The sequence below is a fragment of the Haemaphysalis longicornis genome, unplaced genomic scaffold, assembly GCF_048455015.1.
Source record: "Haemaphysalis longicornis isolate Haplotype H1 unplaced genomic scaffold, Haemaphysalis longicornis Haplotype H1 scaffold_6, whole genome shotgun sequence".
NCBI classification, from domain to species: Eukaryota; Metazoa; Arthropoda; class Arachnida; order Ixodida; family Ixodidae; genus Haemaphysalis; species Haemaphysalis longicornis.
Genome location: NW_027526407.1, coordinates 162,465,342 through 162,477,424, shown reverse-complemented (window position 1 = coordinate 162,477,424; position 12,083 = coordinate 162,465,342). Strand labels below are relative to the sequence as shown.

The window sequence follows — 12,083 nt, the reverse complement described above, 5'->3', positions numbered from 1 at the left end:
TCTAGCTGCTGAGCTCTCATCAGACCCTCTCTCCAGCACAGACACTGACGCATATCCGCCGGCTCAGTACACAGCTGAACATCCCCGTCACAATATATATAAATATATGTATATATATTTTTTCCTTTTATATTCCTTTTGTTTTTTTCACACATATATATATATATATTGTTTGGGTGTTTTCACATGCGTGTCTAGGAGTTTTTTCTCTGTCTTTATTTTACCCAAATTTGCAGGTAGTAAGGGGGGGTGCAAAGCAAAGCAGCAGTGCTGTAAAACGTGGAAAATTTACCCATGATTTTGGACACCCATGGTCATCTGTTCTAGTGTTATACACAAATACCAAAGAAATTTAGAAATGCTTTATTATTTGTTTGCAAAAGGTATTATTTGTACTACTACTGGTGCGACCATCGATTTTGAACGTGTTCTATTGCCACAAAAACTACATTTTATTACTTAAATTTTACTCAACGTTTACTGCTCTTGAGCAGTGCCTTGTTTTTTATGCATGAACTTTTGCAAATTCCCCCTCATTGGTAGGGTTAACCGACATTGATTCTAGTTCCTATAACGTATGAACTCTCGTTTCCGCATAGAAAGGCGACTACACTAGCTATCTCCTCCGGTCGGGCAATTCGTCCTAAAGGCGAGGCGTTCGACAACGATCTACGGAATTCCTCGGGAACAGCAGCAGTAGCTTTAGGTGTGTCCGTGAAGCCCGGGGCGACGCAGTTGCAGCGAATTCCATGTGCAGCCAACTCTACGGCCATACTTCGAGTCATGGCTTCGATCCCTCCTTTGGCCGCAATGTACCCGCAAAGACCCTTTAGTGGACGCTGTACACCCTTGCTCGTAATGTTCACTATCGCACCGTCAGTCACTCCGGCCTCAAGCATGGCGCGCACGGCGGCTTGGCATACCAGGAAGGTCCCCTGCGTAAAATTTTATATTAATCACCTAAGTTTCAAATGAAATGAATGGAGACAAAATAAAATGATGAATATTGAATAACGTGGTTAAAACAAAAAAAAAACTTTCTGAATTTCGAAAGAAATGGTCATGGTAACTCGCTCTGCCATTCCGGGATAAAAATAGCAGAAATGCTGAAACGACCTAAAGGTTGTTGCAGTAGTGACATAAAAGGGGTAGGAATGATGTAATATGGGACAGCACTACAAGCATTTCGAGGGTATTGAGTGCGCGTTTGAATTTAGGTGATACCAGAAAACTGATTGTGAGGGCACACAAGAATCCTCAGTGGGGTGTATTCGATGCCTTAGGGCAGCGCCAAGAATTACATCAACCATCTACCGTGACACCATACAAAATGTCTTGGAGTGTTTGGGGAGTCGCTTATGTGTCGTATGTATTTCCGCCATCTGTTTTATTTTTATTGTTTTTGCCAAAATTGTAAGCATTTTCGTCAATGGCAAGCATTCTAATTCGAAAACCTTGCTTTGTGACTTCTTGGTCTCAATAAATGAAAAACAATATTATACAATCCCAGTCGCATTCAAACGTGTACGAAGTTTCAAAATACTCGCGACGAAACAAGAACTCGGTTCCGAAACAAACCCTTGTTTTTATTTGTATCGTATGTTGAGAATACCTTGCAGTTATTTTTTACCGCAGTTTTTCAGTGCTTAAGTTGATCATGCCGCTAAGCATTATATCGCCGCTACTATAGCGATGGCGGCGAACGTTTTACTTTGGCTGGCAAATCGTCACCATCCAAATCGTGATCATCGAGAGCAAATCAGATGCTTAAAGAATGCCACGTAGCTCTAACAACCGCTTGCGCTTCCTTTGTAGAAACTGTTACAGCCGGGGCACTCGTGCGGCCAGCAAAACCTTAGAAAAGTTTTTATGTTTTACGAAGACACTGACTGATGGATAGGTGTTCGAACTGAACATCCTGTGTTAAGTGCACGATAATATTACTTTGTCGCAATCTATGGATATAATAAATATCGAATAGTGCGTGCAGGGAGAGGGCAAAGTAAAATATAGAGATTACCATACATAGCCACAAGGAAAAACTAAATAGCTCAAAAGTATGTCCAAGAAACACCGGCGGTACGACAATTTTGGCAATATATTTATTCATATATATATATATATATATATATATATATATATATATATATATATATATATATATATATATATATATAAAGAGAGAGAGAGATACAGAAATATATTGTGTGGGTGACTTTTCTGGGGCTATCTTTTCTGGACATTCGCCCTGGCAATGCTTTTCGGCTAGTCTGTGCTTTTTAGCACCTAATGAGGGGGTTATAAATTTTTGGAATACAAGACAGTGAAGGAGCAGGACTTCACACGTTTTTTGTGTTTAGGTACATTTTTAATGAAAGAAAGTGAAGAAGCACAAGCTCACTTGCTAGGATCTGAACCACGACCTTCAGAATATTGGAAAGGTAGGAGTGTTGCTGACACCCCTTTCATGTGTACACAATAATTATCGTCCCTTAAATCACCAAGAAATCGGTTAAGGGGTACAGCTTCGCCGGTAGCCTAGTTCTTATGGCATCAGACTGATATTCTTAACGTGGTAGTTTATCCTCGTAGAGACTGAAGAAACTGATGTGAGAAGGGCAACGAAGATTAATCAGGCACAACCTGTAATTCATTACTAGCTCAGAGCTTTGTTCATTTCTGGGAATGACAGGTTTTTATCATTTTATATTTATGTAGTCACATTTACGCTTTCTTCTGAATTTGTGATTGTCGAGAATATTTGATAACTTTAAGGTGTCTGTTTATGCCTTGTCTTGAAAAAAAAATTTTCCGACCGGTGTGTTTCCAAGACCATTTTCAATGACCGAGACCCCTAAATCGAAAGGGCGAAATCTTACTTTGAGGTTGATGTTGATGTCAGAGTCAAACATATCTTCGGCAGTATTTTCGAAAGGAGTGAATGGCTGGCTTTTTCCAAAGCAGTTGACCAGGATGGTGGCGGGCTCTTCACTAAAGGAGCCAATCGCATTGAACAGCTCTTGAATGGAACTCGCGTCCGCAACATCCACATGAAGTGCTCGGTGGACTTCCGGTCCTGTAAGAATCGGGGCTTTTAAGCACAACTCCGTCCTCTAGCTGCAGTTTTTATAATCATAGCCACATTTTAGAACAACGATTGTTAAAACGCGAGCTTTCTTTTATATAACGTGAGCTAATACAAAAATCAAAACTGCTGCGACCGTATCGAAATGGGGCAATCAGATAGACGTCGGCTTCACAGCGTCAAAAAGCCTACTTGGATTTAGACCAAGGGAAGCGTTCTTTGCTCGATTGCTTATTTTGGCAAGTTGGCTTTGGTGCCGTGCGTTCATGGGTAATGATGGACGGCACCAGTGTGGCATTGAAAAGCTCCCCTTGAAGAGTGTACCCTAATGTCTGTATGTAGTGATTAAGACGGAAGTATTATGTGCCCCATTGACCGATAGTCTAAAGCTGTTCATACCAGAAAATCGTCGCGGCCTCCAAATGCACATAAAAACTGCATTCGCCGATAATGTCAACCCGGCATTGGACAATTACCACCCCATGCGCTACCAACCGGCTATATGCGCATGCAAGAGCTGGAACGAAAGTTGTCGCCATTGTTGTTGTTCATTTCTACAGCTCGTCACCACCATTGGGACTCAAGATTACCTGGCGCGCATTCTCACCTCTGGGACAATCGCCATGACTGGGCCTAGCTAGAACTAAAGCTTTTGTCTTTCTCTCTCACTTCTTCGTAAAATCACCACATTGGCGATTGGGAATTAATCTGCAAATTTAGGGACTAGTTTTTCCGCAACACAAAAAAGTAAAACGAGAAAGTGAAGGTGAACGATAGTGCGCATGGCGTAAGACCGAGATGGGACAGCCCGTCTAACAGGACTGATGCACAGCAGTTGCACGGAAACCTGAGCCCAAGAAAACTGCCGCTAATTCAGATGTGCTATAAGACGAAGAAACGTGCGTGAAAAAATGAACACTAATAAGCCCAGCTTCACATTGTGTGAAATCTGCGTAAACAGGGGAGGTGTGGCTCTTAAGCGCTGGTCCCACGTTAACGGACTATTGCCTAACACAGTATCAGCCAGACACAATGTGTCCTTACAATGGGAGGAAGAAAGCCGCCTAGATTAGGCATCAACAGTATGGTTCTCTGAAATGAATGAAAGCATTTCTGCACGCGGTGTGAAACGTTGACCATTTTACAACTTCCCAAATTATCTCAACATTCAAAAAGTTGTACAGAGGCAATGTGCGTAACCAGTCACGACGTGCGGTTATTCGAATCTCCATAATCATCCAGAAATAATGATTTTGCTATTCTTCCTTCGTGTTACAAAACAGGAAGACTTTTGTACATGACAAAATTGAGACAACCCGAAATTTTCTATTTAACAGCTATCCAGAACATGTTTTTGTCTTTTTTCTACTTTTCTCTTTTGCCTTCAAAATAAATGAGGTTATATACAAACCTGCAGGATTGTGAGTCGCTTATACAGCGTTACACGTTCGGATATCCAATTAAAATATTTCCTTTCGAACTATATTCTTTGTTTCTGGGTTTGAAGGGCATGCATGTACTACAACTTGATATAACTACATTTCTTGCAAGTTTCCATTCAAAGTGCCTGTTAGGACGAGCGAACATTGCACTGGTTATCCTTGGCCTAACTTCTACCCATAGGCTAGCTCACTCTGAAAGGGGATTATTGAAACAACGGTACAGTATTAGTTGCAAGTAGCATTAGCATTGTGAGGTACACAGAAAGCACAGTTGCACAAAATATTCATTTGTTTGGTCTATAAATAATCAACAACTAATAATTCACCACCAAATCACAAGATTCTTTATACAAAAAAGAATACCCAAAGAAAACTCTCAGACAACCTTTGTTTTGCATCAGGCGTACGGCTCACTGCGCATTGATGCCTACATCAAGGACCCGTGTCCGACATACCAAGAAACATCAATCCTAATTTCGTTTCTTTCTTAAAAACTTGCAGTGTACGCTGAAACAGCCTTTCTCTCTCTTTATTGTATATATTTGTGAAGTTTGTTTTATCAGGTCACATCAGGCAGATAATTTATTGCTGATGCACTTTTTCCTCACTTCAATGTAAAATCGCCATCGTTAGTGAAAGACCGGTGGCTTTAAAAATGTGCCATAGTGCACAAAAAGAAAAAAAAAGCCGGCTTTTGCTTTTGCGAGAGATTCTTTGAGCCGACAGAATGCGCCACCATAAACTGGAGCTTTTTCTTGACAGACAAGAATTGACCGCAATCCTACTGAATGATTGAATGTGTTAGGCACTTTAACTTGAACATATGTACTAGAGATACGTAGTTAGGCCTTAGAAGTGTTCGGAACGTACCAAAACCAAAAAGACAAAAATATTTTTAAGATAACAGTGTAGATACACGACTGGAATTTGAAAAAAAATTCGGGCAGCTCCGCACCCGTTTCCTTACGACTCCCCACACAGCAAAGCTGGTTTAGGGGATTTTAATTGCGTTTTTCTTTGGATATTGTGGTGCTGAGAACGAAAATTCAGGTTCAATCCCGGCCGCTGTGGCGACTTTCCTGATGGAGGCGAAACGCAGGTACACCACGCATCCTTTTGAGCGCACGTCCGCACGCTGGCTGAGCCTAGCGATTTCTCTTCTTGCACCACTCTACCTTATTATGCCTCGCAATTTCGTGTAGAGCTGACCCCGCCTGCGAGGCTAGCCCTCGACGCTGGTGTAAGCTACGCCTGACAAGATTTGAGCCCCGCCAGGAGGATAGGCCGGGAAGCACGGCGTGCATTTTTTTGTAGGCATTGTTTCTTGCGGACGGCCCCACATCACGCTAAACCTTATAGGGCTCCGCTGTTAAAAGCTTTAGGGCAGTAAAGGCCGCATTAAACAGTGATCATGATGACGGCTATGCAAGGACACCATCGCGGCAGTGTTGTCGTAATTAAGTATTTGCAGTGCAGTAGTTCCCTAAATAATGTACCACGTTTACGCCAGTAGCGTATACTAAGACTACCAAAAAACGGTGAGCCAGGCTCCTCAGTGAGGATAAATAGGAAAAGACAACACGCGCAAGTACAAAGTGTTTATAACGATGAGAATGAGGGGATACGAACACTCCGCAGGAAACTTTTCAATTGTCGGTGATTTTCTTCAAATATGAATTCCGAAGTACCTGCTTCTGCGCACGTGTTGGCCGTAAAAGCTCATAACATGATGCCCCAGAGAAAGATGAAAGAAAACAAAGAACTGGCACTCGATAATTCTCGGCACAATTTCTCATTGAACTTACAAGAGCGGACACAATCCCTACATGTTCGCCTCGAAAATACACACGATATTTTCACATTTTACCTACGTCAGGACACTGAGGATGGGCTGGCTTAAAAAATGTACCGCTTCTAATTCCCACGGGTACGCAGTTATAGGTGTACGAATTTTTGACGCTGTTTAGTCTTTTTGTTACTTTGCATTGTTTTGCTGACCAAAGTTTATGAATCTCCCTGCAACATATATGGTATAACTAAAACCACTGACGGGGAAGTCCGCTTTACGCATTTTGCTACGTGTGCTTTTGGAGACTTCGCTGCTTCAGAAATAATGATGAAATACTTTTGTAAAGTTTTGACTCCTAAATATTTCTCCATTTCTCGTCACAATGCCTCGTATTACATTCGCGTACGGCGCCAACATCTGGTATGCATCACGATGTCTTTGTCCGGTCGATGATGCCAGCTGAAGCTTAAGATTTTGCTATTTTGAGAATTCGTTTACCTTTAACTGCTGGAAACGTCCATAAAATTTCAGTGCTACTTGAAGAGAAAAGGTTGGGCGTGCTGCTTTTAGTCACTCAGAAAACATATTGCAGTAAGAACAGAGTACCAAGTGAGGACGGGAAAGCAAAATACGCCAATACTGTTTGTTGTGATTGTAAACACATGACCTAATGATTCGGGTTTCCGTCACTAAAAAATTGCGCCGTCCCTAAAAGAGTGCGCACAATTGCTTTAACGAGGCGTAAAAGGGCAATTTTTGTTCGTTCTGCAGGCGTGGACTCTTGGTTAGCGTCCTAAAAATCAAGACGAGCCCTAAAAATCAAGATGAGCTGAGGAAGAGTGGTACCTAGTTACACAACTGCCAACTATCGCAGAGAAATTGTTTGTAGATTAGTGTCGCCAATGTCCTTGTGCTAGGAAGAAATATAAATCAATTTAATAAACTGCTACATTTCTAACGCGAGCGGAAGGAAGATCGCCTTCTTGTCCGATCCTCACCTGGAAGACTCGCTGCAACCTTGCTAGCGGCATCGAGGCTGATATCAGCGGTGACGACGCGCGCTCCTCTCTCAGCGAGCGCACGACAAATAGCAGCACCAATTCCACCTCCTCCTCCTGTCACCACCGCCAGGCGTCCGGAAAGCGATCCTTGACTGACTGCCATTTCCACTCCAACTGCGCAACAATTGAATATCGCATTCATTTTCACTGTTTATGTGCGCAGCCAATGTGGCATCCTTGCATATACATGGTCTTTCCCGAGTTTCCAAATCTTCTTCCCTGTGCGCATAAAATGAACGGAAGCAATCGTTCGCGATTTGACCCTGCTTTTACGTTGTCCACTCTGGTTTGGTAATTACAATATAGTCTTATCCGGATATCCTAAAGACTCCGTATGCATTGCAGGATTGGAAGTTGTGAACATTTCAATTTATGTCCAACTGCAGTTGGTCGAGGGTAGTAAAAGCCTAAAGAAGTACAAATTAAACCATTACGCAAGAAATACGCAAATTCTTTTCCAATTATGTCCAAATACAACTGAGACGAGGCAAGTACGTAACAAAGCGAACATATTTTTTGGTACTGATAAATTAATGTCTTAAAATGAAAACGACCTTAACATGTCTTACAAACAAATGGAAAGTGTCAATTGCTGCAATTTCTTTTGGTATAAAGGTTTCAATAATAGATTGCCAAAAACAACGCAGATCTTGGAGCAAAGGGGAGCACTTCCCCAGAGTAATCTAGGCGTGCGAGAATTGGGACGACAGTGCTCGGGTTGGAACGAGCGATCTGGTATTGCAGAGCCGGTGTAAGTGATTGGGGCACCCCCCCCATCTGGTAGTCTTTACTTTTGAAATAGGAGAAGCTTTGCACACCATTTATCTGATGAACCCGTGTTGTACTGGCTATTTATACGTGTTTTACTAAAATATTACGTTGCTATTCAGGTTAAATTGAGCAGGTTGCATCGTTAATCTTGAGTGAAGTACTTAAACAAATTTTCCCGCTAAGTGAAAAAATAAGGCTCGAAGATTTTACAATTGATAAAAAGGCCAATCTTGGTAAAAACAGGTGTGTTTTTATTTCTTTTTTTATCTGCTCCTCAAATGAACGAGTGCATTATTAGGGAAAAGGCTTGAGATGAAGTCTAACACTTCCCACAGCGAAGACATAAACAGCAAAGCTTAAAAAAAACTGAAGGAAATGAAAAGGTGAAATTGTGTGACACAACTGTAAAAAGCCTGGCGTTTGCTAAAACCCCATGCGATAAATTTATCTATTGGTAAACAATAGTTTGCCTTCGTAAACGGTCAGAACGGCTGATGGCGTGATAAGTTCAAGCATTTTACATGAAATACGTAGGTGTATTGATAGCTCTGACAGGTTTCCGGATTTTTTACGGGTATAAATGAGTAACATTCCACCGGTCCAATATGACTTATGTGTCGAGTAATCATTACACCAGATGACACTTTTCAAAATTTGTCTTGTGGGACTCCGGCAGAACCATTTGATGGTCGTTGGGTACCAGGCTGAAATCCATCGTATGTGTGGATAGCACTAATAATGCAAAATAATTGTTGAAGTACTTTGTTTAGTTGATAGGGGGCTGAAAAGAAAAGTAGACGCGATAATAGACTTCAGTTGGATTGCAACCAAGGACGGCAAAAGTAATTCAAGGTCCTGCACAATTTCTGCAAAGCTTCGGATAATCTTTGTTTCAGAACATTGTTGTACTTTTTACAAAATGGTCAGAATGCAACTGTTCTTTATTATTACTTCAGAAGCTTCAACGCATTTAAACACCAGTTCATTAGTGCCCTCTAGAAAAAATAAATCATTTTGTTTTTTCACCAGTCGTCACGTCACCAGTTTCAGCGCTAACCAGGGAAGCCCTTAAGCAGAAATTGCATGAATGCCGGGTACGCAAACTCACTGCCACCGTCATGATGGCCCTTATGCGCGTTCCAGGTGGCCTGTTAATTCTAAATCTGGCTGTAACGATGGCCAATGGCCAGGACCAAATACTCCACTGGGAACCTCTGTAGAACTCAAGTACTTTCGCAACCAAAAGTTCAATTTTGGGTAATGAAAAGGAGAACAAAAATGTTGCAGCTTCGCAATGGTGGCGCGAAGACAGCGAAAAAACGACGCTGGCAGCCGAAGTTTTCTGTGGCGCTATCCTTCTATATTAGCGGGTTTTTTACATTGTGCTGTTGCTTGTCCCACAAAGAGCCATGAACAACGGTGAAAAAAGTATGTGGAATGTAAGCGTGCCCACCGGCTCTACAGCCAAGCTTCAAAAGTAGTGCGGCGCGCAACAAAAAAAGTGTTTGCTAAACATTTTCATCTCGTTCCTTCGCCACCCTTCGGTTTCTTAGGGCCTCACCTGCAGGACGGTAATTAACAAGTCGGCTAACGTTGTCGCGTTAAGGCCATTTGGATTATTTTATTTTTGCTGTATTTCCTGTCTTTGCACCCAGAAATAGCATTGCTCATCAGAACGAGCGACAAAGAGAGACACGCGGTGACGCGTTTCCAAAGCCATGCTTCTACCAATTGCATTGCGCCTCCAATACATGGAGACACATGTACCGCACGAGCGCACTGCGTCAAAGCTAAGGTGAAGCAGCTGCCGCGGCGTGCCCGATGACGTCTGCCCTCGGCGAAGTTTTTCTGCGCACATTCGCCGGCCTAACCACCAGCTTAGACGGCATCGCTGTTACAACAGTTTCCGCTTAATTTAATGGTGTGTTTAAACACAGCATATATTGACACCCTAATGCAATAAGATTTTCGGACATCCCTGTCCGAATAATGTGCGCTGGTTTAGGTTACCAGTGGGATTCTGCTGGGGGTAAACATTTATCTAATTAGGTTGCATTTTCTGCTATTTATCTTCACTTTTCTCACTTCACAAAGAGGCTATGATCAGGATTGGGCGCATGTGCTTCAGTTTATCTGCCAAGCAATTTTACCCTATTGAGTCATGGCAGTATATCTTCAAAATTTATTTCTGTACGTATCACGCTACATATCAGAAATAGGTTCTTATCGTTTAGAATGAATATTCACGAAACGTTTACCGCTGTGTTCATCTTACAACCTCCTCAGTACACGCAGGTTGTTGCGATTGTGATCAATTTTCACTAAGTAGTCTTTTCTACAATCCTAAAATATACAGTTAACTATATATCATGCACACATCTAGCTGAACGTATGGTCATTCTTGCCTTTTAAAAGTTGCCCTTTGCTTTACTCATTAGTATTTTTATGACCTAACTAGCATTCGTGTACGTATATTTGTTCATTCGGTTGAGAGACTTTTGACGACCTTAAACCCTGGGGAATTGTCGTTCACTACGCTTTCCTATTAAACTTCCTTATAGTAGGGTTTAAAAAGTTTTTATTGTTGCCATTGGCACAGTGTAGATATACTGGCTACCGGCAGGCGTTCGTTCAAAATGCAAAGACTAGCATGTACAATATTCACGTGGCACTGAAAGTCATGCTGTTTGTTCATTCCTAAAATTTCTGGTAAAGGATCACTTTTTGCATTAAAAAGGATAGATTCTCCAGATTTCCTTCAATATTACATTACGTATCATTTAGGCGATAGCCGTTTTCATATTTCATCCAAAATAAACGCAGTAAGAAATAATACCCATTTGCAAGGTTGTGTAACTACCGCTGGTGCAATTTTGGTAACTGAGATACAGCAACCAATCATGAAACCCACCTCGTAAAAAGAAGTTGGAATGCCAAAAAACTACTCTCGGCACGGGGAGGATCAGGTGTCCACTGCGGCGGTGCTTGTCCACGGTGCTGTGGCGGCGCTCCGGAGGCGCAAGCTGCGCGGTGTCCAGATTATATTTCAAATACCGTGTCTGACGCTTCAGTGTCAAAGATAGATAAAACTAAGTAGTTGTAAAAGCTGGCAGGTGGAAGCCTAGTGGACATGAGGCCGAAAGCAATTAGAGGATGCTGTTTTTTAAACCCCAGGAACTATATGGAGAATGTCAAAATGTCATCTACATGGGCGTTCTCTGCAACCTTCTCTACGCTTTGGCGGTATGAATGACGAGCGGGCGAGGGGCCGAAGAAAACGCTTCAAACTCTGCTTCAATAAACAGAATCTTACAAGTTAGGCGTTTCGCAAGCACGAAGTGAAGCATATACAGGTTGTCTCTGAAATATGGATGGCATTCGTGGCAAAAAACACAGACCGACACTCACAGGGACTAATGTAACCGACCAGCTATGTACATAATGGTGGCTATGTAAATGCAACACTAATAATTTTTGCCAAAGCATCAGAAAAAAAACGAAACTATATAAATAAAAAAGAAAAACTGACCAGTGTCTGTCCCAAGTAGTCGCAAACACACAATGTTTCTCATTAAAATCAGCAGCAGTTTTTGTGCAATAATTGTTTTTGAAGGCTTTTGTGAGTTTTATTTGAAGGCATTGGGACATACCCGAATCGTTCAAGCGCCTAGGTGCGAATGCCTCATCTCTCGCTTCTATGATTCCCCCCGTCCCCTTTTTATTTATTATTCTAAATAGGTGTGGCAATTTACCTCCTGATTTGGTGTTTCTTTACATTTTTTCTTTTCTTGTTGTAAACCCGTCAAACCTTCCTTTTAAGCGGGACGCATTGCAGCGCACCTTTACTCGCATAAAAGAGGGAGGACAGTCAATGCCCTCTCATGTGTGTCTTCTATTGTTTATTCTCCTGTCATTCATGAGGTATAACCTCCTCA

At 41.9% G+C, this 12,083-nt stretch overlaps 1 protein-coding gene across 1 annotated transcript; it reads right to left on the bottom strand.

The window, feature by feature from the left end:
* Nucleotides 1-347: 347 nt before the first annotated feature.
* LOC144141236 ((3R)-3-hydroxyacyl-CoA dehydrogenase-like) lies at nucleotides 348-11,180 on the bottom strand. The gene is made up of 4 exons (XM_077672795.1): nucleotides 11,060-11,180; nucleotides 7,315-7,491; nucleotides 2,880-3,076; nucleotides 348-935 (listed from the first exon to the last, which is right to left on the bottom strand). The coding sequence occupies exons 2-4, from the start codon at nucleotides 7,478-7,480 to the stop codon at nucleotides 546-548; spliced, it is 753 nt and encodes a 250-aa protein (XP_077528921.1). The 5' UTR covers nucleotides 7,481-7,491; nucleotides 11,060-11,180; the 3' UTR covers nucleotides 348-545.
* Nucleotides 11,181-12,083: the final 903 nt, after the last annotated feature.